The 27,720-nt window shown below is 51.0% G+C and overlaps 1 protein-coding gene across 2 annotated transcripts; it reads left to right on the plus strand.

Annotated features, from left to right (window-relative positions):
* Nucleotides 1-27,720, plus strand: MTPAP (mitochondrial poly(A) polymerase). 2 transcript variants are annotated; one of them, XM_002717288.6, is made up of 9 exons: nucleotides 1-287; nucleotides 3,486-3,658; nucleotides 3,802-4,026; nucleotides 5,290-5,514; nucleotides 13,686-13,897; nucleotides 16,658-16,884; nucleotides 21,423-21,515; nucleotides 21,596-21,669; nucleotides 23,591-27,720. In XM_002717288.6, the coding sequence occupies exons 1-9, from the start codon at nucleotides 131-133 to the stop codon at nucleotides 23,951-23,953; spliced, it is 1,749 nt and encodes a 582-aa protein (XP_002717334.2). In that variant the 5' UTR covers nucleotides 1-130; the 3' UTR covers nucleotides 23,954-27,720. The 2 variants fall into 2 exon arrangements, with proteins under 2 accessions (XP_002717334.2, XP_017203136.2); XM_017347647.4 differs by having other exon boundaries at nucleotides 99-369.

A 27,720-nucleotide genomic window follows, 5' to 3' on the forward strand; every position in this document is an offset into this window, starting at 1 on the left:
TCTTCCCGGCTTCAGAACGCGAACGCGTTTTCGCTCGGTTTGACCCTCCAGGCTTCCCGTCTACGCCGTCCCAGCGCGCCTGCGCAGAAACCCTCTGCCCTTTCATCTCGGCGCTTGGGCTGCCTGGACCATGGCGGCCCGCAGCGTAGGGCTGCTGGCCCGGTCGCCGCTCTGCGCCCAGAGCAGAAGTCCCGTCCGGCTCGCCGCTGCCAGGCTCCTCAGCGGCGCAGGGCCTGTGGCCGCAGACCTCGGCAGAGAAGAGCAGCCACTGAGAGGCGCGGAGACAGGTGATGGCGCCGCGGGCGACGGAGGGAAGACGCGGCTGGCGGGCGCGGGCGAGGCTGGGCCCCCGGGACCTGCCCGCTGGAGGTGGGAGTCAGTGGGTGGCGGGGCGGCGCCGGGGGCCCTGGTGTGACAAGATTGTGGTGTGCTGTACGGCCTGGGCGTTCCTTGATGTCCGAGTCGCGTTTTCCCCACGGGCCGCTTCTGAAGCCCCCCGAGCTCGCTGTCGGCTCTCGGGCTGCAAATCCCCGTATGGAGAGCAGGTGCAGGCCTCCTCCCCCGCGCCTCCTGGCTCACCCAGGCCCTGGGAGTTCCTTATGTCTGGAGCGGAGCAGGCGCGCTCGCTTAAAGGGGCAGGTTCACGTTAGTGCAGGAAGCTTCAAGTGTGTGCATGGGTGGTTTTGTGTGTGCGTGTGTAATACGCGTTTCTCCTTTGGAAGGAGGCGTTTCTGCACCAACAGCGTCCTCTGCCCCGGGGTAATCCTACACGTTGCATTCCGCTCTGACGTTAGTTTGGGCTCACTCTATATGCCGCTGTCGGTACTGGGTCATTTCCGGACTGGATAAGACCCCTCAGCCTTGCCCTGCTCACACCCCGCCACGCCCATGTGCGCCTCGCGCTAGCCCGTGCAAGGGGGGCAGCAGGCGATGGCCCAGGTGCTCGGGTCCCTGCCACCTGGTGGAGCTCCTGGCTCCTGGCATCAGCCTGGCCCAACCCTGGCTATTGAGGGCATTTGGAGAGTGAGCCAGTGCATGGAAAATCTCTCTCCATGGCTCGCTCACCCTCTGTCACTTTGCTTTTCAAATAAATAAGTAAACCTAAAAAAAAAAAAAAAGCACTTTAAGCTACCCGCCTGCAAGTTAAATCTCTTAGCAAAGCAAATGAGTTGTTGAAATTCAGTGTTGGCCGGCGCGGCAGCTCACTAGGCTAATCCTCCACCTGCGGCGCCGGCACACCGGGTTCTAGTCCCGGTTGCGGCGCCGGATTCTGTCCCGGTTGCCCCTCTTCCAGGCCAGCCCTCTGCTGTGGCCCGGGAGTGCAGTGGAGGATGGCCCAAGTGCTTGGGCCCTGCACCCGCATGGGAGACCAGGAGAAGCACCTGGCTCCTGGCTTCGGATCAGTGCAGTGCGTCAGCCGTAGCGGCCATTTGGGGGGTGAACCAATGGAAGGAAGACCTTTCTCTGTCTCTGTCTATAACTCTCCCTATCAAAAAAAATTATAAAAAAAAATTTAAGCCTTGATTATCACAGCTCTTGTCATTATCACCTGTGATTTTTTTTTTTTTTTTGACAGGCAGAGTGGACAGTGAGAGAGAGAGACAGAGAGAGAAAGGTCTTCCTTTGCTGTTGGTTCACCCTCCAATGGCCGCCGCTGCAGCCGGCGCACCGCGCTGATCCGATGGCAGGAGCCAGGATCCAGGTGCTTTTCCTGGTCTCCCATGGGGTGCAGGGCCCAAGCACCTGGGCCATCCTCCACTGCACTCCCTGGCCATAGCAGAGAGCTGGCCTGGAAGAGGGGCAACCGGGACAGAATCCGGCGCCCCGACCGGGACTAGAACCCGGTGTGCCGGCGCCGCAAGGTGGAGGATTAGCCTATTGAGCCACGGCGCCGGCTCTATCACCTGTAATTTTAAAACTTCTTGGCCTTAAAATGATTTTGAAAGAAAGAAAAAAGCTGTTTCTGGGGCCAGGTCTGTGGTGCAGTGGGTAAAGCCACCGCCTGCAGTGCCGTCATCCCATATAGGCACTGGTTTGAGTCCCGGCTGCTCCACTTCTGATCCAGCTCTCTGCTGTGGCCTGGGAAAGCAGTGGAGGATGGCCCAAGTCCTTGGACCCCTGCACCCACGTGGGAAACCTCAGGAAGCTCCTGGCTTCAGATGATTGTCCCAGCTCCGGCCATTGGGGTCATTTGGGGGGTGAACTAGCAGATGGAAGACCTCCCTTCCTCCCTTTGTAACTCTACCTTTAAAATAAAGAAGTCTTTTTAAAATAAATAACAAAAAGCTATTTCCTTACAGTAATATCATGAACTTTTCATGTCCATCAACTAAGCTTTATTTTTATTTGTTGATATATTTATTTTAAGATTTATTTATTTATTTATTTGAAAGAGTTAGAGAAGGGGGAGACAGAGAGATATCTTCCGTCCGCTGGTTCACTCCCCAGATGGCCGCAATGGCCAGGGCTGGACCAGGCCGAAGCCAGGGGCTGGTGCTTTTTGCGGGTCTTTCCCAAGTGGCTGGCAGGAGCCCAAACACTTGGGCCATCTTCTGCTGCTTTCCCAGGCCATTAGGGAGCTGGACTGGAGGTGGAGCAGCCGGAACACAAACCTGCACCCATATGGGATGCTGGCGCCATGGGTGGTGGCTTTACTCGCCTAGTCCCAGTGCTGGCCCCAAGTAGGTTTTAAATTCTTTGATTTCTTTGTGATATACGGCACATGATCATTGGTAACTTGTTTGAGATCCATATCAAGACCCTTGGCAAAGGAAAACTCAGCATACAAACTCCTTTTCTTACTACACTCAAGCTTGTAATAATATCTTTTTGTTTCTTTAAATTTTATTATTTACTTTTTGTATTTCTTTGAAAGGCAGAGAGACAGCCTCCCATCCACTGGGTCACTCCCCTAATGCCTGCCGTAGCTGGGGCTGGGCCAGGTTAAAATCGGGGACCTGAAGCTGCATCGGAGTTTCCCTCCTGGATGACAGGGGCCCAAATACTTGAACCCTCACCCCTGCTGTCTTGCAGGGTGTGCATTTTCAGGAAGCCGGTACCCAAGCAGAGCCTGGACTCAAACCCAGACACTCCAGTGTGGGCTGTCCCAGGCAGTATGTTAACCACCGTACCCGAGTCCCTGGGCCCCTCTCTCTAGTTTTGAACGTTAACATGTGTACAGATTTTGTACACGTGTATTTGTGGATGTAGCCGAGTGATTTCACTTTCTTGGTTTTCCTTTTAAAATGTGTGGCGCCCTTGTTTTGGCACTGTACCTCCAGAAGAGTCAATGAAAACAGAGAGCGGATGGTTGTGATGGTGGCTGGAGGGAGGATGAATGCTTGGTGCTGCTGCTCGCTACAGAAGGGCAGGTGACGACGAGACGAGGAGGGGTTGTGTTTAGTGGCCTGCACGGTCTCTGCCCCCTCACGCAGACGTGTGGTAGATTTTGCACGTGGGTGGAAATGTTTGTGTCTCATTCGTAGGCTCTGAAGACAAGACTCCCAAAAAGCGATTCTCGGAGGTGCAGGAGGAGAGACGGGAGCAGGCACAGCGGACCGTCTTAATACATTGTCCACATAAAGTCAGCGAAAAGAAGTTTCTCAAGTATTTGTCTCAGCACGGAGCCATTAATAACCATTTCTTCTATGAAAGCCTCGTAAGTGTGGGGGGCCTCCGTCGGGGTTCTGTCGTCACCAGCCTGGGATGAGTGAGCCGGGCCGCTGGCAGCAGCCTTGTGCAAGGTCGTGATCCTCATCTGGAAACGAGCAGTAGCCCGCCGTGTCTCTTCTCTCGCCCTAGGGCCTCTTTGCCGTGGTGGAGTTTGCCCGGAAGGAGAGCGTGGGCTCCCTGCAGAGCGGGACGCTCATGCCGCGTGAGGCCGCGATTCCCTTCCGGTCGCGGTTCCTCAGCCTGAAGCTGAAGCACGCGGGAGGCCAGCCCTCCGAGCCGCCCTCCGTGCGGGCCAGCCAGCAGCTGCCGCCTTCCAGCCAGAGGCTGCTGGAGCGCCTCTGTCGGGCAGAAAGTGTGAGTGTCCTGCAGGCCCGCTGGCGGAAGGGCCACGACGTCCATGGTCTGTGTACTCAGAGGGACCCTGGGAAGCACTCAGCCGTGTGCTTCAGCGAGATGGGCAGTGGAGACAGGTGCACCGCGCCACGGAGAGCGGCGGTCCACGGGCACCTGGCTAGGGTTGGGCAGGCTGGGCTTCCGGCACCGGGGTCGTCTAGCTGACTGGCATTGGCCTGGAGCCCATCCTGTGGCCTGCAAGGGTCAGGCAGCGTGTTAAGAATCATTTTAAAAATCATTTGTTTTAATTTCTCTGATTAATTCACGGGACTGCTTAAAAAACGCAGCTTCCAGAATTTGCTGAGCAACGGGTGGCCGCGTCCTTTGTACCCTGGACTTGGCCGCGTGGCGTTGTTCCAGCCTCTGGCCTTTTTGGAGAGTCCAGCCTTTCTTTCTCTTTTGAACCTAATGATACCTTTCTCTCTGTTTCTCTCTCACTAACTCTGCCTGTCAAAAAAAAAAAAAAAAAAAAAAGAACCTAATACAGAGTCTCACCAAGACGAAGTGGTATTCTGCAGGTTTCAGAGCACCCCCGCTCTCGTCTTCCTTTTCTCTACTAATTGTGTTTGCACTTCTCTTGGCTTTTCTTCCTCAGACGTGTCCGCTCTGACGCGGCTGAGCCGTCCTTTAGCCATCAGAATACTGGTTTTTTCCAGTTTGGTTTTCTGGCTTAAAAATCTTTGCCTCTAACCTTTCACATTTCCTGTCTTTTCTTTCATGTTTTTCAGGGGATGTTTATTCAGCTGCTTTCAGTGTTGTTTTTAAATAAGGGCGTTTGAAGCTGCCCTTTATTTTTTTTATTTTTTTTTACTTTTTGCCATTCTAGTGCAGTTTGGGGGCCTAATGATTTTAATAGCAGACTTCTGTTGGACCCCGGGTGGTTAGCCCGACGGCTGCAGCGGGCTCGGGTCTCGGTGGCCGGAGTCAGCAGTGCATGCAGCATCTCCGGCCGGCCGCCCCGAGGTGAATGTGGTGGTGTTGGGTTCCTCCAGGGAACTGACCTCCTGCCTGTTCCTCCAGCTTCGCGCTCGGCGCACGGGGAAAGTCGCTGCTGCTTTCGCCAGTGTCGCTTTCCCAGCTCTTATTAGAGAGTGCATTTAGATGGTCCACTTGGAGGACTTGAAAGGACAGCAGTGCTTGTTGCAGCTGGCCCTCGGGGCCGCCGGGTCTGGGGACCCTGTGTGACCTGTGCATCTGCGTCTTGTTTGCCTTCTGGCCAGCTAGGTGGGTGATCAGCTGGACACGCTGCTGCAGGAGCTGCAGCTGACGGAGGAGAACGTCAGGCTGCGCTACCTCACCTGCTCGCTCATCGAGGACGTGGCCGCCGCCTACTTCCCGGACTGCACCGTCAGGCCCTTTGGCTCCTCGGTGAACACCTTTGGGAAGCTGGGGTGTGACCTGGACATGTTTTTGGATCTGGATGAAATTGGAAAGCGCAGCACTCCTAAGGTGATTCTACTGCTTTAGCTACTGTACGAAATCAGAATGGGACAAATTCTAACTGTTGGTATCTAAACTTAGTGAGTGTTGTGGTGGAAGGATCAGGTCTGTTCCATGGTCATTCTTTGGAATTGTGAAGTCTTGTGTATTGGTTGAGTGTATATCATTGTTTTTGCGCGCATTCTATACAGATGCAATACAATACTCTTCAAGGGCTCAAGTATTTTGGTAAAGTCAAGAGTTGCATAGTTACTCAGATTAGCATGTCTCAAGTAATTGTTTCATCTGGGTGGTCTAATTATGGAATATCTCCAGATCTGATTTTTGCTCTTAATTTCTTAAAATTTTTTTGATCTTTGTTATTTTTCGAAGATTCCGTTAGCTACACAAGGCAGTAGAGGTATATGGTTATTCTGTCTTACCAGATTGTTTCGCTTATTCAGTTATGTCCCTTTTCCTTTCTGTAAATGCATTTTCCTTCAATTCTGTTTTGTTAATTAAGAGCTGCTTCTTTTTCCTCATCTGCAGCCATAGTGTGTGATGTTTTGTTCTGAGTGTGTGCTGTTGTGTTGTGAGGGTGTATAGTGCTGTGTTCTGAGGGTGTCTGAGGGTGTGGTGCTGTGTTGTGAGGGTGTGGTTTGTTCTGAGTGTGTGCTGTTGTGATGTGAGGGTGTCTGAGGGTGTGGTGCTGTGTTGTGAGGGTGTGGTTTGTTCTGAATGTGTGCTGTTGTGATGTGAGGGTGTCTCTGAGGGTGTGGTGCTGTGTTGTGAGGGTGTCTCTGAGGGTGTGGTGCTGTGTTTGAGGGTGTCTGGTGTTGTGAGGGTGTATGGTGCTGTGTTGTGAGGGTGTCTCTGAGGGTGTGGTGCTGTGTTGTGAGGGTGTCTGAGGGTGTGCTGTTGTGATGTGAGGGTGTCTCTGAGGGTGTGGTGCTGTGTTCTGAGGGTGTATGGTGCTGTGTTGTGAGGGTGTCTGGTGTTGTGAGGGTGTATGGTGCTGTGTTCTGAGGGTGTCTGAGGGTATGGTGCCATGTTGTGAGGGTGTCTGAGGGTGTGCTGTTGTGATGTGAGGGTGTCTCTGAGGGTGTGGTGCTGTGTTGTGAGGGTGTCTGGTGCTGTGTTCTGAGGGTGTCTAGTGTTGTGAGGTTGTATGGTGCTGTGTTCTGAGGGTGTCTGTGGTGTTGTGAGGGTGTCTGGTACTGTGTTCTGAGGGTGTCTGAGGGTGTGGTGCCGTGTTGTGAGGGTGTCTGAGGGTAGGCTGTTGTGATGTGAGGGTGTCTCTGAGGGTGTGGTGCTGTGTTGTGAGGGTGTGGTGCTGTGTTGCGAGGGTGTCTCTGGGAATCGCGCTGAGGCCCCTGGAGCTCATTGGGCTTATGCTCAGTACTGACAGGGTTCGGGCGCGTTTCTGTTGTTTGATTTTGTCTCTTGTGTTCAGTGCCTTTGCCTGCTTTGCTGCGTTCTTGGGAGCAGAATCCTGTCCCCCACTTCCTCGCTGCCAGTGTCGCCTGGGTTTTCCCACCTGCAGTCTGTGCTGCAGTGACTTAGAGCCCAGTTTGGATTTCCTCAGACTTGGAGCAGGTCTTCCCTTAGCACAGTGTTGAAGTGACCTGTCTCTGCCTGCCACTCCCAGAGCAGCCAGGTGCTGCTAGGGAGGGCCTGGTGGCCTCCGTGTCCTGGCCTCTGGGGCTCTGTCAGGAGAGCGCTTTCCCTACGCTCCCAGCTGTCGTGCTTGCACAGCTTTGGGGTACCCGCTCTCACCGCACCCGCCTGCCTGAAGCTATCCCCAGTTTCCTCCACTCTAGTAAAAAAAAAAAATCTAGCGATTTATTTATTTATTTAAGAATCAGAGTTATAGACAGAGGGAGAGACAGAGAGAGAGGTCTTCCATCTGCTGGTTCACTCCCCAAGTGGCCACAACCCCTGGAGCTGGGCCAATCCAAAGCCAGGAGCCTCATCCGGGTCTCCCAGGTAGGTGCAGGAGCCCAAGCATTTGGGCCATTTTCCACTGCTTTCCCAGAACCTAGTAGAGAGCTGGATCGGAAGTGGAGCACCCAGAGGAGATACCGGCACCATTTGGCAGAGGCTTAACCTACTATACCACAGTGCCGGCCCCAATACCGATCAAAATTAATCCCTCCTTTCTGCAGCCTGTCTCTGTTGTTTCTGTCTCCATATTCCTTCTGCATCATGTTCAGTGGTTGGTGTATGCTTTCCCCACTCTGTCGTAAGTTTGAGTAGGGCAAGAACCCCAGTCTGTCTGTCCTGCAGTTGGAGTGTAGTGCCTGGCATGCTACATACTAACATGCTCAACACACGATGAGCTGAAGCTAGCCGGGGAGGAGACACTTCCAGGTTCCCTGGGTCAGGCAGCGGTGGGACTTAGCCAAGTCTTAGGTTGGATTTCTGGCTCCCGCTCCTGACTCCAGCTTCCTGCTAATGTAGACCTAGGGCGGCTGTAAGCATTCAGGAAATTGGGTTTCCGCCACCCCCATCCATTCCTGGCAGCAGCCTTGGCCAAGTCCTGCCACTGCAGGCATTTGGGGAGTGAACGAGAGGAAGGGATCTCTCTCTCTCTGTTCTCTCTCTCTCTCTCTCTCAGATAACTTTTTTAAAAAGTTCAGTGGGTCAGTTTTCTCAAGACTGAATGTGCACTGTGTGAAACTGTATTAAGTTTCTGGTAGGGGCACTGTGTAGGACTATGTTTTTTTTTTTTTTTTTTTTTTTTAACTTTCATTTAACAAATATAAATTTCCAAAGTACAGGTTATGGATTACAGTGGCCTTCCCCCCACCCCCCATAACTTCCCTCCCACCCACAACCCTCCCATCTCCCGCTCCCTCTCCCATTTCATTCACATCAAGATTCATTTTCAATTATCTTTATATACAGAAGATCAATTTAGTATATATTAAGTAAAGATTTCAACAGACTGCACCCACACAGAGCATAAAGTGTAAAGTACTGTTTGAGTACTAGTTATAGCATTAATTCACATTGTACAACACATTGAGGACAGAGATCCTACATGAGGAGTAAGTGCACAGTGACTCCTGTTGTTGACTTAACAAATTGACACTCTTGTTTATGGCATCAGTAATCTCCCTAGGCTCTTGTCATGAGTTGCCAAGGCTATGGAAGCCTTTTGAGTTCGCCGACTCCGATCTTACTTAGACAAGGTCATAGTCAAAGTGGAAGTTCTCTCCTCCCTTCAGAGAAAGGTACCTCCTTTGATGGCCCCCTCTTTCCACCAGGATCTCACTCACAGAGATCTTTCATCTAGGTCTTTTTTTTTTTGCTAGAGTGTCTTGGCTTTCCATGCCTGAAATACTCTCATGGGCTTTTTAGCCAGATCTGAATGCCTTAAGAGCTGATTCTGAGGCCAGAGTGCTTTTTTTTTTTTTTTTTTTTTTTTTTTTTTTTTTTTTTTTTTTGGACAGGCAGAGTGGACAGAGAGAGAGAGACAGAGAGAAAGGTCTTCCTTTACGTTGGTTCACCCTCCAATGGCCGCCGCAGCTGGTGCGCCGCTGCCGGCATGCTGCAGCCGGCGCACCGCGCTGATCCGATGCGGGAGCCAGGTGCTTCTCCTGGTCTCCGATGGGGTGCAGGGCCCAAGCACTTGGGCCATCCTCCACTGCACTCCCAGGCCATAGCAGAGAGCTAGCCTGGAAGAGGGGCAACCGGGACAGAATCCGGCACCCTGACCGGGACTAGAACCTGGTGTGCCGGCGCCGCTAGGCAGAGAATTAGCCTATTGAGCTGTGGCGCCGGCCGGCCAGAGTGCTACTTAGGACATCTGCTATTCTATGAGTCTGCTGTGTATCCCGCTTCCCATGTTGGATCGTTGGATCATTCTCTCCTTTTTAATTCTATCAGTTAGTATTAGCAGACACTAGTCTTGTTTATGTGCTCCCTTTGACTCTTAATCCTATCATTTTGATCAGTTGTGAAACGAAATTGATCACTTTGACTAGTGAGATGGCATTGGTAACATGCCACCTTGATGGGATTGAATTGGAATCCGCTGGCACGTTTCTAACTCTACCATTTGAGGCAAGTCAGACTGAGCATGTCCCAAATTGTACATCTCCTCCCTCTCTTATTCCCACTCTTATATTTAACAGGGATCACTTTTCAGTTAAATTTAAACACCTAAGAATAATTGTGTGTTAATTAAAGAGTTCAACCAATAGTATTAAGTAGAACAAAAAAAATACTAAAGGGGATAAAGTATTAAGTTGCACATCGATAGGACAAGAGCTGATCAAGTCACTGTTTCTCATAGTGTCCATGTCACTTCAACAGGTTTCCTTTTTGGTGCTCAGTCAGTTGTCACCAGGACTATGTTGAATAAAGGACTTGGAGCTGAATAGTCGAGGAGCATGGCAGTGTGCTCTAGTGGTTAGAGAGCGGGGGCCCTGGGAGCCAGCTGCAGACTCAGTTCTACGTACCGCTGTGTGACCTCGGGTGTCGTTTGCCTTCTCGGGCCCTGGTTCTCTAGCTGACCTTGGCGTAGCGCCCTTAGGTGAGCTAATTCTTGTGTATTGAAGCAGTCGGGGCAGCGCTGGGCAAAAATAGATGTCAGGTACTGACCAGCAGCAGCGACAGTAGTCTGCCTTGTTACTGTGCACGTTGGGAACTTTTGTCTCTGTTGGCAGCAGAGGGAAGCGTTGGGAACTTTGAGTTGGATCTTACTCTTAGGCTTCTGAAGCGTTATGGTATTTAGAAAAGATATTCTAGAAGACACTGCTCCAGGCTCACTGAGCAGCTTGACGTTACTTTGTATGGAGGTTTGACTTACTGAGTTGTTATTATAAATGTGTTGGGCGGGTGTTGGCACAGTAGGTTAAGCCGCCATTCGGGCCGGCCATATTCCATGTTGGAGAGCAGGTTGAGTACTATTATTCCAGTTCTGGTCCAGCTCCCTGTTGATGCACCTGGGATGGTTGCAGATGATGGCCCAAGTGTTTAAGTTCCTGCCACCCACGTGGCATATCCGTATGGAATTCATGGTTTCTGGCTTTAGCCTGGCCTAGCCCCGGCTGTTGCAGGCACTTGGTGGAGAGGGAACAGCATATAAGAAATCTCTCTCCGTCTCTCTCTCTCTGCTTCTCAGACAACTAAATGAATCTTTAAGAAGGGGCTGGAGGGCCAGCGCCGCGGCTCACTAGGCTAATCCTCTGCCTAGCGCCGCCAGCACACCGGGTTCTAGTCCTGGTCGGGGCGCCGGATTCTGTCCCAGTTGCCCCTCTTCCAGGCCAGCTCTCTGCTGTGGCCAGGGAGTGCAGTGGAGGATGGCCCAGGTGCTTGGGCCCTGCACCCCATGGGAGACCAGGATAAATACCTGGCTCCTGCCTTCGGATCAGCGTGGTGCGCCGGCCGCGGCGGCCATTGGAGGGTGAACCAACAGCAAAGGAAGACCTTTCTCTCTGTCTCTCTCTCTCACTGTCCACTCTGCCTGTCAAAAAAAAAAAAAAAAAAAAGAAGGGGCTGGAGGCAGATGTGGCACAGCAGGTGAAGCCTCCATGTGGGACTCCGCATACCTTACCAGAGTGCTGGTTCACGTTTGAGTCCTGTGCTCTGCTCTTATCCACCTCCCTGCCCGTGCACCTGGGAAGCAGCAGATAATGGCTCCAGTGCCTAGGTCCCTGCTGCACACATGGGAGACCTAGGTGGGGTTCCCGGCTCCTGGCTTCTGGTCCAGCCCTGAGTGTTGCAGCCACCTGGGGAGTGAACCAGTGAAGGAAGATTTTGCTCTCTGTCACTGCTTTTCACACAAATAAATAAGTTTTTTTTTCTTTTTCTTTTTTTTTTTTTTAAAGAAAAGCGTCATTTAAGATTTTTTTAGAAATGTATATAATAGCTTATACCTAGGCCGGCGCCGCGGCTCACTAGGCTAATCCTCCACCTAGCGGCGCCGGCACACCGGGTTCTAGTCCCGGTCGGGGCGCCGGATTCTGTCCCGGTTGCCCCTCTTCCAGGCCAGCTCTCTGCTGTGGCCAGGGAGTGCAGTGGAGGATGGCCCAGGTGCTTGGGCCCTGCACCCCATGGGAGACCAGGAGAAGTACCTGGCTCCTGGCTCCCGCCATCGGATCAGCGCGGTGCGCCGGCCGCAGCGCACCGGCCGCGGTGGCCATTGGAGGGTGAACCAACGGCAAAGGAAGACCTTTCTCTCTGTCTCTCTCTCTCTCACTGTCCACTCTGCCTGTTAAAAAAAAAAATAGCTTATACCTAAAAGCAAACTGTTACAATCTTAAAACAGAGTGAATAGAAACCTTACAAGTAGAATATATTGAGAAACTTAATCACTTAAAAAAATGTATATTTATTTGAAAGAGTTAGAGCGAGAGCTGTTCCATCTGCTGTTTCACTCCCCAAGTGGCTAGGATGGTTGGAGCTGGGCCAGGCAAAAGCCAGTAATCAGGAACTCCGACATGGGTGGCGGGGGCCCGTGTCCGTGGGCCATCCCCTGCTGCCTTGCCAGGCGCACCAGCAGGAAACTGCATCGGAAGCAGAGCAGCTGGGCCTCAGACTGGCACTCCCATGTGGGATGCTGTCCTTGCAAGCTGCTACTGAACTCTGACCACTCCAGCTCCAGCTCCCTGCCCCTCTACGGGGGTCTCTGTTAGTTGATGCTGTTTGGTTGTACATGATAGAAACAGACACAGACTGGTTTAAGCAAAGAAAAGAAGTAGAGGAGGCCTCCCAGAATTCATGTGATGGTGAGTCTCGGGAGAGGACCAGAGTTAGGAAACGTCGGCTGGCAGGAACCCAGCAAGTGTTCTGTTCTCTGTCCCCTTCGCTCCTCCTTCAGACCCCGGCTGATCCTCTTTGCCTTTTCATGCAGTGGTGTAGATGCCTGCCCCACGGCGTCTGAGCTCCGTGTTCCAGCCACCTGATGACCCCTGAGCCCAAGTTCCAGTTCCCAGAGACCTCTGGTTGAGCGTGTGGTGCCTGTTACAGTGCGCACATCAGTGTCCATCCCCTGCTGATCCGAGAGGGGCGGGGTAGACGTCCAGGAGTGACGTAGGGGTTCCTTGGGAGAGGGGTGGCTGCAGGGAGGGCGCCTCCTTAAGCTGGTGGAGCCCCCAGAGGTGACTGGCCCACAAGGAAGGCTGCGTTGAAGAAGGCTAGGACGCCTTCTAGCGTGTGAGCAGCAGGAAGCTGACACTGCGCTCTGCACGGTGGCCTGCACAGTCTGGTCCTCAGCCCGATGAGTGAACGCTCTCGGCACTCTTTTAATTCCTCCTTTTTTAGCTTCTAGAAAGCCACGGGCGTGTTTTATGTTTCCCAGCCATTTGACTTCTTCCGGTAATGAGAAAGGACTTAAGTTGTTTCTGCCCATTTTTAGAACCAGGTGGTCCCCCCTTGGTAAATGGGTCCTCTGAGTGGCCCATGTCGTTGATTTTGTGTTTTATCTGGCAGTGAATGCCTGCCTTGTCTTAATAGGGCTTTACTTTTTGTGCAGTCACTTTATGTGTCTTTTATACTTTCGCACCATGCTTTGAGGATCCTTCAGTATTGCAAGGTTGTAAAAGCACCCTCCACTCCGCCCCCCCATCTAGTGCTTTACTGATAGATTTTTTTTTCTTACATTGAAGTCATTGATTACGTAGGATTGACGTCAGTTTGAGAACCAGCCTGGGAACCTAGTTCATTTTTTTTTTTAAATGGCTATTTGACTCATTGGTTAAATAGGTTTACCCCTGTGATTTGCAGAGTTCATTGTATTAGATATTAAATTCCTGTTTAATTAGGTCTGTTTCTTCCATCATCTTCCATGACCCACTGTTCTTGAACCCATGCCCCCACTGCCTGGGATTACAGCATCTGTTAAAATAGACTGGCTAATTAGGGAAGGAAAGGATGCTCCCTGGACCTGCAGAGCAAGTGGTTCTGCTTGTAATGCACTCTGACATGTAACCACCAGCTGACTACAGCAAGCCAGTGGGCTTTCAGTGTAGTGCTTTATATCCTGGACAGACACCAGGCAGCTCAGGGTCTTTAAGTCTGCTTTTGGTTGGGATTGCTCAAAGAACGTTGACTTTGCAGGTTTTTTTGTTGTTGGTTTTTTTTTTTTTTTTTTTTTTTTTGCCAGAAATGATTTAGAACTTCCTTCTCGGAAAGTTTGTTTAAAAATCCCTGTTGACAAAATGCCCCTGTTTATAAATGCTTTCGTTATTCAGACCGTAGGGAATTTTTTGCTGGAATTTCAAGTGAAAAATGTTCCTTCAGAAAGGATCGCGACCCAGAAGATCCTGTCGGTGATCGGCGAGTGCCTGGACCACTTCGGCCCCGGCTGCGTGGGGGTGCAGAAGATCCTCAATGCTCGCTGCCCGCTCGTGCGCTTCTCCCACCAGGCATCTGGCTTCCAATGCGACCTGACCACCAACAACAGGTGAGAGTGCCATGCAGGGCAGGCGGTCTTTGGACTGTCACGGAGGACTTGGGAAACTCCGAGCTGTTCGACTGACAAGCGGGAAGCCCTTTGTCTTACGTTGTGCCTGTTGATGATTGGGCATTCTGGAAACTTTGGCGTTCCTATGTCAACATGCCTGACATCGGAGACCAGCTGTGCTGCATTGTTCCTAGCTGGGTCGCATGCCCGTGGGAAGAGGGCTTGTTTGTCCTGTGTGAGTCTTCTAGGTGTGCTTAGAGGGGGGAGTGACAGCCAGCCTCTGGCCTGTCCATTCTGTGTGCTTAGAGTTGTCTGCACAGACTGCATGGCGTTCCTGCAGCACATTTGCAGATCGTGTTAACTTTGGCAACCTGCTTGCTTTAAAAAGCAGACAGGGGTAGCAGTGATGAGTTCTTCCAGACTCGATTGCTTTTCCTGGATTCACAGTATGGAACCTATCTCAATTGAAGAGTTTTCTTAACTCCAGTGCTGTCAAAGATTTATTTTATTTATTTGAAAGACAGAGTTACAGAGAGAGGTAGAGACAGAGAGAGGTCTTCCATCCACTGGTTCACTCCCCAGATGGCCGCAGTGGCTGGAACTGCACAGATCCAAAGCCAGGAGCCAGGAGCTTCTTCCAGGTCTCCCACATGGGTGCAGGGGCCCAAGCACTTGGGCCTTCTTCTACTGCTATCTTACTGCAGAGAACTGGATTGGAAGAGGAGCAGCTGGGACTAGAACTGGTGCCCATATGGGATGCCGGCACTTCAGGCCAGGGCTTTAACCTGCTGTGCCACAGCACCGGCCCCTATGTAGTGTTTTATTTGTGTTGTTGGGGCAAGTGTTTTGTTTTTGTTTTTGTTTTTGTTTTTGTTTTTTTTTAAGATTTATTTATTTGAAAGACAGACTTGCAAAGAGAGAGGCAGAGAAAGAGAGAGAGCAGAGAGAGAGAATCATCTATCTCCTGGTTCACTTCCCAAATGGCCCCAGTGGCCAGGGCTGGGCTAGGCCTAAGCCAGGAGCCAGGAGCTTCATCTGAGTCCCCGATGTGGGTGCACGGGCCCAAGCACTTGGGCCGTCTTCTGCTGCTTTCCCAGGAAACACCAGCAGAGAGCTGGATCAGAAAAGAAGCAACCAGGACTCGAACTGGCGCTCATATGGGATGCCGGTGCTGCAGAGAGCAGCTTAACCTACTACGTCACAGCACCAGCCCCACTGGGACAGATTTTTAAGAATTTGTCTTCAGGTTTTTATACTTGCAGTGTTTCTGTGCATTAAGATTCCTTGCACTGTTTGATGTTTGTTTTTCAGCTTAATTTAGCTTGGCTTACATTTGTGAAATGATCACTGTGAGTTTCTAATTTGCCGTTTCTCTAAACTCCTCACGTAAATGCCACAGTGGTACTTTGGAGAGGGTTTTAAGTTAATACTGTTAAATGATCTTGTGCCCTCTGTTGGTTCTTTGAGAAATTACAAGAAACATTTTGGTAAGTCTAATCTCAATTTTTAAATACTCCCAATGAACAATTTTTTGAATTTGCATTTTAACATTTTGATTAGGAATCTTATCGAAGATGCATTTTTAAGCTTGATTTCTTTTTTTATATAGAAAACTTTTACTTAATACATATAAATTTCAAAAGTACAACTTTTGGATTATAGCAGTTCTTCTCCCCATAACCACCCTCCCACCCACAAACCATCCCATCTCCTACTCCCTCTCCCATCCCATTCTTCGTTAAGATTCATTTTTAATTATCTTTATATACAGAAGATCAACTCTATACTAAGTAAAGATTTCAACAGTTTGTACCCACACAGACACACAAAGTATAAAGTACTGTTTGAAGACTATTTTTACCATTAATTCTCATAGTACAACTCATTAAGGGTAGAGGTCCTACATGGGGAGCAAGTGCACAGTGACTCTTGTTGTTAATTTAACAATTGACGCTCTTATTTATGATGTCAGTAATCTCCCGAGGCTCTTGTCATGAGCTGCCAAGGCTATGGAAGCCTCTTGAGTTCACATACTCTGGCATTATTTAGATAAAGCCATAGTCAAAGTGGAAGTTCTCTCCTCCCTTCAGAGAAAGGTACCTCCTTCTTTGATGGCCCCTTCTTTCCACCAGGATCTCACTCACAGAGATCTTTCATCTAGGTCATTTTTTTGCCAGAGTGTCTTGGCTTTCCATGCCTGAAATACTCTCATGGGCTTTTTAGCCAGATCTGAATGCCTTAAGAGCTGATTCTGAGGCCAGAGTGAAGCTTGATTTCTTAACAGACATTTTATCTCTGAGGATTTTGGTTTTATAAATATTAGGCTTATTGCCACTTTGGCCATTGTACACGCTATCAGAATTTTAAGATGAGATGCTGTCTTGATCAAGCATGTACAGTGTTCTCCTGTCTGCCCATGGGTCAGGTAACCAGGGTCTGAATCTGAGGTGCACAGACGGCATATATTCAGCAGAACCCCTGTTGCCGTTTTAGGAACTTGGATTTTACAGTTCCGAGCTTCAGCACTTCATTGTGATGGTCAGCATTCCAGAGGTGTCTCAGTGGTCCCAAATGATGCTCAGACCCAGCCACATGAGGTTGTGTTGCAGCTCCGTGACTCGCTGCTGAGCTCACGGGGGCGGGCCGTGTGCCCGTGGATGGGCAGCTGCTGGGATATGTTGTTCCCACGGCTGTGTTGCGTTTCGCTCTTGGATCATAATTTTGGAGTTTGAAGACTGTTTTCGTTTTTCTTTCTTGAAGGATCGCCTTGAAAAGTTCGGAGCTCCTCTATCTGTATGGCGCCTTGGACTCCCGGGTGAGAGCCCTGGTGTTCAGCGTGCGGTGCTGGGCTCGCGCACACTCCCTGACGAGCAGCATTCCTGGCGCCTGGATCACGAATTTCTCCCTCACCATGATGGTCATCTTCTTTCTCCAGAGGAGGTCGCCTCCTATTCTGCCGACGCTGGAGTCCCTGAAAGCCCTAGCCAGTAAGACGAGAAGTGGTGTCCTTTGCCTTCCCCAGCTAACCCCACATGCGTGTGCACCTGCCGCGTGCTCCCAATGCGGCGCCCTGGGTGGTTGTGGATTGGATCATAGGATTTGTCTTCCTGATGGTGACGCCCACCAGGGCTCAGGAGAGCCAGTGATGTGGGGGCTGGGAGCTTGGGAACTTGCCGAGAGCTTGTGTCCGTCACATTAGCGAGGATGTTGGCGATAGTCCTGAGACTGGGGGTGCCTCCCCCTCCGCTGACCAACTAGAGTGACCTGGAGAAAAACATTTCCCAGGCGGCCCTCGTGATGGGCAACAGTTTCAGAGCTGGCTTTCCAGGCTTGTGTATTCGAGGTGCAAAAACTAGTTCATGATGTTGCAAAGCTTCTAAGTGTGTTTTTAGGTAGAAGTTTTTAAGCTGTCTTAGGCACATTACTTTAAGTGTAGTATGCTCTTTAATTTATATTCTGAAAGAACTGAAATTTCGATGGCCTGCTGGAGGAGGTACTAGAATATTCTCAGTTCTAAAGGCAGGTGATGAAGGGGCACTGAACATGCGTAGACACCCTGTGTTCTCCCTGGCCTCTGTGTGGCCGCTGAGTGGTTCATGGATGGGCATTCCCGAGTCTTCCCCATTGACAGTAACTTCAGGGGGTATTTCCATCCTGGTCGAATCAAGCCCAGGCTCTTGGGTGGAGCTGGTGCTGCTTCCGCTGCCTGGCCACAGCTCATTGCGCAGCTTTCTGCACCACTTGCCAGCCGGCCTGAGTTCCCACGTTGCAGCCAGCACCGCATCTGCTCCTGGCACAGCTCAGCTCAGCCCTGTTGTACAGACTCTCCTGGAAGTAGCTGCTGATGTGTACATCCAACAGGTGTGGTTTGGTGAGCGTGGGTGCGCGTTTCTATGAGGACTAGCGAGGAGTGGACTGTCTGGGTCTTGGGATGGGCACATTCGCAGCCAGGTCGTTCCCCACAGTGTGAGCTCCCGAGCAGTGTTCTGTGTGGTCGCCGCACCTGACGTGGGCTTTCTGCGTTGGCGAGTCTGTGCCTCTGTACGCTGGTGGCGTCCAGTGCCCTTCATGTTCCCTTTTATTCCTGTGGGCTCTCCCTGAGCCCAGCTTACTGTGCCGCAGGAGGATCTGTTTGCTTGTTCGTTTTTCTTCCTCATTTGTGGGAGCGCAGTCTGGGTCTGAGTCTGTCGTCATGTGTCTGTGCACGTGTGTCAGGTCTGAGCCCATTGAGGCCGCCTCTTACTCTCTTGCAAACGTCATGATAGTGGTGAGTGGTGATGATTAAACTAATGTTTGAACAATTCGTTCTATCAGGCACAACACACTGTGCGTGAGAGGCAGAGAATTGTGGGAACTCTGAGGGTGACTCAATCACCATGTCCTTTTGCCTCTCTACCCTGTCACCTGCTGGGTTCCACTGTCTGCCCCATCTCTGCCGACAGCTGGCCCCCGCTGGGTAGGCTCCCAGCCTGTCTGTGGCATCCTGCTTTCTCTCCTGCGGCCACTGCCTACCACGCACCCTGTTCTGAATGTAGCCGTGGCCTGATTTTGGCCCGCGCTGTACCTGAGATGCCTGAGTGAATTTGTTCCTGTCCCATCCGAGGGATTTTTGTTGGCTCAGCGTCCTCTCTGCTTTAATAGTAATGGAATCTGACTTGCTGCTGGCCGCCTGAGTTAATGGTTCCCCTGTCGTCCACTAATGTTGCCGTCTTCGCCTGGCCTCTGTTCTCAGTAGATCCCTCATGTTGTTTGTGTAGTCTGTGGGAGGCCTGCCTCAGATGGGGCAGAGCCTGAGCTCGGACTGCCCCCCTACCCCTCAGCCCCGTAACTGAAACAGCCGGCGCTAACTCCTAGAGCAGAGACAGCTTGCCAGCTTCTCTCGCCTGATCACTGCCGACCCGTTTTTTTGGTTTTGTTTTGTTTTGTTTTTAAAAAGAGGTGGACCATTGCGCATTGCGAAGGATTTTTTTTAATAAGAGAGATACTAAGCCTTTATGTAAACTTGATGTTTCTATTTTTTTTAGAAGATTTATTTATTTGAAAGAGCTACACAGAGGAGAGGCAAAGAGAGAGAGAGAGAGAGAGAGAGGTATTTCATCTGCTGGTTCATTCTCCAATTGCCCGCAATGGCCAGAGTGGCGCCCATCCGAAGCTAGGAGCCAGGAGCTTCTTCTCGGTTTCCCATGCAGGTGCAGGGGCCCCAAAACTTGGGCCATCTTCTTCTGCTTTCCCAGACCATCAGCAGAGAGCCGGATCAGAAGTAGAGCAGCCAGGGCTTGAACCTGTGCCCATATGGGATGCGGGCACTGTAGGCAGAGGCTTATCTCACTAAGCCACAGTGCCGGCCCCTCCAAAATAATTTTCTACAGCCCTGCGGCCACTTAGCCACCTATACCTGTTAAGCACTTGCGATGTGGCTTGTGTGCCTGGGGGACTGGAATGTAGGTTTTAACTTCAATAGCCACACGTGGCTGGTGGTGCTTGTACGACACAGACTACGTAGATGTTGTCTGGGTGTTAGCTTACGGTGGAGACACAGGAGACAGAGGAGTGGAGGGGAAAGACTTGACAGCCAAGCTGTTAGGTTTCAGTGCCTTGTGGATTTTGAAAAAATACCAATAGTCCCCCTCTTAAATCAGAGGATAATCGCTTCCCCCTTCAAGTCTCAGTGTGTTTAAAACCCCTGTAGTGTAGTTTGAAACCGGCCCTGTAGTGGGGCTGGTGTGGGCCCATGTGGGAGAACCGGAAGAAGCTCCCGGCTCCTGGCTTTGGATCAGTCCACTCCGGCCATGGTGGCCATTTGAGGAGTGAACCAGTGGATGGAAGACCTGTCTCTGTCTGTAGCTCTATCTCGCAAATAAATAAAATCTTTTTTTACAAAAACAAACCTTTGTAGTGAAAAGCAACACTCAGAGAGGCCGTCTCTGGTGTTAATCAGTGTCTATTTCTAGAAATACTTTGATGTGGGTCTCGTCTATCTGTGTTAACAATGCTGGAGTCAGACAGTGCTGCCAGAAGGCAGCAGCGGAAAGAATATCAAAGTATGTGACGGGCGCTGTGGCACCAACAGTGCGGACCCCTGGCGTGGTGAGAGCAGGTCTCGGTGGAACTCTGCGTGTGCACTGTGCTCTCTGCAGCTGGGGCTTAGGATTTGCTATTAGGAGGTCCCAGTTTGTCAGTAACCTAGGTCTTCCAGAGAAGAAGAAACACAAAGACAGGGAGACCAGAGGTTGGAGGAGCCCTGCTCCCCTTGGTCTGATTTCTCTTTGGGACTGTAGGCTTCAGAACCATGCATCAGCGTTACTCAGAGGGTCGCATGCCTACATGCTGGTCTGTAGGCCAAGTTGGGGGAGGGCAGAGGCTGATAGGATCGTGGTCCTTGGAGTTCCTGCGTGGGGCAGGGAATGCACAGCTTGCATGTCATCCAGATGCAGTCCTGGCAGTTTGAAGGGAGGTGGAGCAGAGAGGTTGGGGCGTCAGCTTGCGCGTCCCTGTTGGTTCTGCAGAGGTGTGCGCTGTGTAGTGTGGCAGAGGAGGGTGCTCCCCGGGGACTGATGCTCCCAGGGTATACGTGCCCGTAGGACAGGTGTGTGCCTTCTAGGGTGCACTGACTGCGTTGTTTTCCTGAGCTGCTGGATTCTACTCACTCTACAGTGCCCCACTGTAGAAATCTCCCTGAGGGCTTTTATTATTTTTTAATTTATTTGAAAGGCAGAGCTTCAGAGAGGGAGAGATGGAGCGATCTTCCATCCGCTGGTTCACTCCCCAAATGGCCACAACAGCTAGGGCTGTGCCAGGCCAAAGATAGGAGCCTGGTGTCCAAGAGTGCAGGGGTCCAAGCACTTGGGCCATCTTCTGCTGCTTTCCCAGGCATGTTAGCACGGAGCTGGATCAGAAGTGGAGCAGCTGGGACTCGAACCAGTGCTGTTATGGGTTGCTGGTGTTACAGGTAGCAGCTTTACCTGCTACGCCACAGTGCTGGCCCCTCTACGCCGTCTTTTAAAACTCTGAGAGCATTCAATTTGTGTCACATGTGAATTGTTGAGTAAATTTATAAAAAGGTAGAAAAAAACAGAAGTGGACATCTCATTGATTGAGGATGTGCCATATTGGGGTTGATGACAGATGGAACTCCCCACAAGCTGACTTGTAACTTTGAAACTGATCAACTCGAAAGATTGGTTAGCAATCATTGCCTTGTCATTGGACAGTAATTCTAGTTTGCTAAAGTCAGTGTAGGATTAATTTCACCATAGTATTAGCTTCCAAACATTTTTTAAGTGGTGTTTTAAATCCTATTCACTGTGTGTGTGTATATAACTATATTTATATATCTTTATTAAGATATATATTAAATATTATAAATATTAAATTTGTATATATTTAATATTTTAATATATACACACTCATAAAATACTAATAGACTACATTAGTATATAACTTTTATTTGAATCAGATTCCTTATCTGAAATAGGAAATACCTTTGAAATGTAATGTGAGTTCTTTACATTTTTCTTTGTTTAAGGTGCAGAAGACAAATGTGTAATAGAAGGCAACAACTGTACGTTTGTGCGTGACTTGAACAAGATTCAGCCGTCAAGAAACACAGAACCACTAGGTACGTGTTTTTCTTTTCTCGGTTCCTTTCTGGATTGAAACAGACTTTCTTCTTAATTTCCTTGTTTTGTTTTCTTGCAGAATTACTGCTGAAGGAATTTTTTGAATATTTCGGCAATTTCGCTTTCAATAAAAACTCCATAAATATTCGGCAGGTAACTAATGTTCTAATGTCTGGCTGATTAGCTCTCTGACAGCTGTGCCTGCGTTTCAGCTCTGTGGCAGCAGATCTATGCTTAGAGGAGCTACAGAAGGTTCTAGCATTTGTCATTTGGAAGGGCAGAGGCCAGCTGTCTTACTCCTGTATTTATTTGAATGGGGTGGGGGCTGGGGTAGGGAGAGATAGACGGACCGCGAGCTCTCCCGTCTGCTGGTTTACTCCGTAAACCCTCGCAGTGACTGGGCTAGGCCAGGCTGAGAAGAGGAGCCGGGAGCTCAGGCCAGGTCTCCCAGGTGCACGGCAGGGTCCCAGTGACTGAGCCATCACTGCTGCCCCCGAGGGTCGTTGTCAGCAGGAAGCCGGAGTCAGGAAGTGGGGCTGAGAGTCGAGCCCAGCTGCTTCGGTGCAGGATGCGGGCGTCCACCATGAGGCCAAAAGCCTGTTGGGCTGGCTCTGTCGGCACGTGGCGCTAATGCCGTGGCCTCCAGAAGTGGACAGATTCTGCTCAGGTTCTGGACAGTAATTTTCCAGCTGACTTTGTGTTCTCTGGGAGAAGCCCCCAGGTAGGTTCTAGTGACCCCTTAGTGTGGTCTGAGTCCTTAGGGTTTGGTTTATTTAGAGCAAGCGAGTTCTTGGTTCCAGTTCTGTGAGGCTGGTGATAGACGTGTTTCTAGAAGAGAAGTGCAGCGTGGGCAGAACTGCCGGCACGGTGTGTTTCAGCGGGCGAGGCTGTGACGGCCACGTTTGGGTGCGTTCTGTGTGCTGGACACCTGCTGGCGCACCTCAGGACTGGCTGGGTCCTGGTTATCCGCTCAGCTCCCTGTGTCCTCTCTTCCCTGGCTTGTGGACACATGGTCAGCTGTGTGGGGCGTAGAGAGGCCTCTGGAAGGGGAAGGCCACCAAACCGAAGGTCCCTTGTCGTCCTGGCACTTGGGGGCTCCGATGACCGGCAGGCAGGAGAGCGTGCTGAGCGGTGCAGCAGAGGTGGTGGCGCACCCAGGGGCGTTGCTCACTGGAGGGGAGTCTTGACCCGGGCCTGGGGAGAGAAGATGCGTAGATGGTGGCTCACCGCTGCGCTCTGGACTCGTGGTTTCGCCTTCTGTCTGGGAGGCTTTGTCCCAGGCTGCAGGCCCGAGCATGCGCTCTTTAGGAAGGCTCTGGAGACGTTTCTTCATTGCAGACCCCCTCTGGGAAGGTGAGGACTAGCATTAAGGAATTCAGCTTCAGTGTTGTACCTGTCTGCACGGTGACTTTAGAACATGCTTATTTCCATGTCTTTGAAAGACAGAGAGAGGCAGGCAGAGAGAGATTGAGCTTCTATCTGCTGGTTCACACACACACACACACACACACACACACACCCGCCAGTGCCTGCAACAGCCAGGGCTGGGCCAGGCCAAAGCAAGGGGCCAGGAACTCCATTAGGGTCTCCCAAGTGGATGGCAGGGCCCAAGCTCTGGAGCCGGCACCTGCTGCCTCTGAGGATGTGTTAGCATGAAGGGGAAAAACAGGTGCATACACATACACACATATACACACATACATACACACATACACGTGCACACACGCACACAGATACACACATACATGTACACACATACATGTACACATATGCACACAGAGATACATATACACATACATGCACACATGTGCACACACATACATACGCACATAGACACACATACACATAGACACACATACACTAAGCACACATACACACACACACATACACATAGACACACACGCACACGGGGCCGCAGACACGCCCCACCCAGTTGGGAGGGAAGTGATTTGCTTGTGCGGGGAATGCTGGGGTTTTCCGCATTTGGCGTTTCTGGAGCTAGCCAGCTGTGCTCGTGCTGCAGCCCGAGGTGTGCTCACACGGTTTCCCCCTTCTGTGTCGTCGTCATCTTCAGGGAAGGGAGCAGAACAAGCCCGACTCCTCTCCGCTGCACATTCAGAATCCTTTCGAAACTTCTCTCAACATAAGCAGAAACGTGAGCCAGAGCCAGCTGCAGAAGTTTGTGGACCTGGCCCGAGAGAGCGCCTGGCTGCTGCAGCAGGACGGGGAGGGCGGCCCGGCCCCGGCCCCGCGGCAGCCCTGGGGGCTGGCAGCCCTGCTGCTGCCCTCCGTCAGGGATAGCAGGTCTCTCTCCAAGAAGCAGAACAGGCGGCCTGCGAGCGAGAGGGTAAAAAGCTTGCTTGAATCCATCAAAGAGCACAACCCGGACAGCCCCACGGCCACTGACGGGAAAAGGACAATGAGCACTCACGCATGACCGCTGGCCGCCCCCTCCTTGAACTGGTTGTCCTGTGACGTTGTCTGTACCATGGAGGAACTGGGGAACTCCACCAGCCACACTTCCATGCCAGACCATCTCCTGGCCTTCCCGGCGGCTCCCTCTGCCTGCTCTGCAGCCTGGGGCGTTGCGGCCCCCACCGGCCGGCTGCCCCCAGTCCCAGCCACAGCCACAGCCACGGAGCAGGGGGCAGAAGGTGGAGCACTCCTCGCAGGATAAACCGTACGGAGGGAATGGGAAGAATGATTTTAGGATCAGACCGGTGTTGGTCTCCCCGGCAGGCCCTGTGGGGACGCATTTAAAAGGACATGCCCAGTTGTGCGCAGGCATGAACAGAGATTGCGTAATAAAACTGCCAGGTGTGGTGGTGGTCCTCTTGATACGGATTTTTCTGTTTTACGAACCAAGCACTCTTACCATGTATAAATTAGAACAGGTTGGCGCTGACAACCAAAAGCAGATTTTTAAAACATGCAGACAGACACTTCAGGCAGCACATTCTAGATATTCTAAACCAGATGTATGCACATACTGATATACTGTATTTTTAAATTCATTTAGGTTTTCTATTTCCAGAGATGACCACTTTCTAACTAAAATGCGGTATTCCCCATAGTCTTCCCCTTGTCCCTTCCCTCTGTGCTGTGTTTCCCGTTAGCAGCAGGCAGTGGAGGGTACAGACACAGGCATGAACTTGAGCAGCCTGACCTGGCCACTTCCTGTGCACCAGCAGATGGCTTTGAAGAGGCCGAGGCAGCCGAGCCTGGCCGGGAGGAAGCGCGGCCGTCTGCAGCCTGCACTGTGCAGAGTTTGGTGTGGAATCCTTTGTCTCCAGAGTTCAGATGGAGAGTTTGTGAGGCTTCCCGCTTAGGGTTTAGAGCAGTGATCACAGCCGGCTCTGGCGTGGGCTGTGCTGGGAAACCCAGCGATAGAATTACTGGGAAGCAGTACATAACTCTGTCCACGAGGCTGTGCTGTCGGCTCTCAGATCTGAGCCCAACAAGCGGGGCTCCGTGTCCGTTCCACAGGTGGCGCCTGAGCCGACAGCCGGTTTCTGTTAGTTCTGTAGTGAAGTGTGGCGCTGTTGGGACCTGCGTTGCCTGAAAAAGATAAAAGCACAACCACGGAGGAGTTTCTGAATGAGCTAATGTGTTCTTTTTCTGTTCATGGAGATTGGATGAGGCATTTTCCTCTTCGACATGTACGTCTGTTTTACTTTTCAGAGTGAGATTTAATGATGCGATGAATTATAATCTATAAGGATCTTTGACCGAACAGCTTTAAATGTTAGTTAATTGAATACTTGCGAACAAATGTCTTCTCATTACTTCAGTGTTTCACTTCCTAGATTTTTAAATGTAATTCTTATATCATGGGCATAATAATTGCCATTTTTTACAACTAATTGCAGCAGTAAGAGTTTTGTTTCCCCAAGTTTGATTTCCACTGTTAACCAGGCTTTTGTCTGGTAGCTTTCACCTACTTGTTAGGTAAAGGTAGATTTTTTTACTTGTTTGTTTCTAAGATTTATTCATTTGAAAGGCAGAGTTAGAGAAGGAGAGACACAAAGATCTTTTATAGCTGGTTCACTTACCAGGTGGCCATAACAGCAGGGCGGATCCAAAGCCAGGAGCCAGGAGCCTCTTCCAGGTCTCCAACATGGGCACAGGGGCCCAAGCACTTGGGCCATCTTCTACTGCTTTCTCAGGCTCATTAGCAGGAAGCTGGATCGGAAGTAGTATCGCTGGGAATCGAACCATGTGAGATGCTGGCGCCACATGCGCCACAGCGCTGGCCCCTGTAGATTTTGCTAGGTGACTGCCTAGGTCAACTGGATTGCAGCTGTGTGTCATTCTAGACGTTGTGGCCCTCTGGTGTAATTCCTGGAAGGGTTACCCTTCTTTAGGGAACTGGGGAGTTGCGGAGACATTCCTGGGCACCAGCGTGCACTCGCTGTCTCAGGCCTTCAGGGGACGTCGACAAAAAGAGAATCACGACCGTTGCAAGAAGGCTGTCCTCTGTCATTTACCACCAGCCTCTGCTTGCGTTCACTCTGCGCTGTCAGGTGAGAACAGGATTAGATTTCCTGTCCCAGAATTCCCAGGCCGTCACCATGCAGCTGTGTCCAGCTCCTAACAGCTGCCAGGGCCGTTACAAAGGTCCACCTCGTGGCTTAAGTGGGTCGGCTCCTGTTTCCAGGTTCTCCGTGTTCATCCTCTCCCCTCACCTCACCCTACACACTGTGAGTGCCCAGTGACTTCTCTCTGCCCTTAGTAAATGCACAGAAGTTTCTCAGCTTCCAGAATGATGCTGAGACCCGGGAGAGTATGAGAAAGACCTCACTCGATGTGGTCAGTAAGTAAGAATGTGATGGACTTGTGCACCGTACAGTCCTGTGTGAGCGGCAGGGACCCGGGAGGTCTCGGATTTTAGAGCGTTCTGGATTGTGGACTTTCAGGGTAGGGCTGCTCAGCTAGTAAAAGCATATGCAAATTCTTGAAAGTCCAGCAGACTGGCAAAGATGAAAGGCTTCGTGTCCAAGGCCTTTCAGATAAGAAAAACTCAACCATTTCCCTCATTTGCAATAGGCGAAGTTTAAATGAATGCAGAATAACATTGCAGAGTGTTACTTGGGCTTATTTTGAAGTGTGGGACTTGAGGACTAACTGTAATGGGAGCCACTGAGTAAAACGGAGAAAACGCATGGAAAGGTTAACAAAGTAAGGCCGTGCATGGTCCACATCAGCTGAAGTTTTTAGCACATGGCACCTGTCGGGTATAATGAAAGTCTTGCTGCTGCAATGCCTCAGGTATGTTGCGTGAGAGTGATACAGCTTGGTGGCTGGGATCTCAGTGACTCTTTGATGAGCTCCCCATCAGTGGGCCTGGAGAGTGTAGTGGATATTGACAAGTTCCTCTACTTCTGCCTTGCCTTGACCTGGGACAGGAAGTGGCTTGTGGAGCCATCTCGGCAGCTCACTCACGCAAAGCGGAGTTCACTTACAGCCTCCTTAACTCCCCAGGTCTACAATGTAAGCAGATGGCGGCCATCTATGGATCCATCAGCGTTTCTAAAGAACAGTCATAAAAGCAGTGCTGTGCCTCTATCTCCAGTCGTGGTGCAGCTGTGCGGGTGGATTTTGGGTCTCACGGTCACTTCCCCCACGGGCGTTTGTGTGAATCCGGATCCCCTTGTAATCCTCATGCGGTGGTTGGTTCACCTGGCCCCCAACTCGTAACTCTGCAGGATGCTGCTGCTTCTCTCTCTGCCCTCGCAGTTCACTGAGGAGACGGGGTTATTTGTGTCACACGTGGTTATTTGCGACCACACGTGGTTATTTGCGACCACACGTGGATTGTGCCAAAAATTGTCAGCACGTGGGATTGCGTGCTTGGAATTGTTCATGTTACGTAATGACTTAAAAATATGTTTCAGGGTGGGCTTTGTGACTTAGCGGGTTAAAGCACCACTTGAGACACCTGCTTCCTGTACCTACAGTGCCTGGGGTCAAGGACCCTACCCACTCCTGGGACACAGCTGCCCGCTGATGTGCTCCTTGGGCGGCCGCAGGTGATGGCTCAAGTGCTTGGGCCCCTGTCACCCATGCAGGAGACCTGATAGTGTTGTGGCTCCTGGCTTCATCCCGGCCCAGCCTCAGCTGTTGCGGGAATTTGGGGTGTGAACCAGTGGGTGGAAGATCTCTGTCTCTGTGCTTTGTCTTCCAAATAAAAAAACTTTAAATATA

This window comes from Oryctolagus cuniculus, chromosome 13, assembly GCF_051225735.1.
Source record: "Oryctolagus cuniculus isolate XC-2025 breed Fujian yellow rabbit chromosome 13, ASM5122573v1, whole genome shotgun sequence".
In the NCBI taxonomy this organism is placed as follows: domain Eukaryota; kingdom Metazoa; phylum Chordata; class Mammalia; order Lagomorpha; family Leporidae; genus Oryctolagus; species Oryctolagus cuniculus.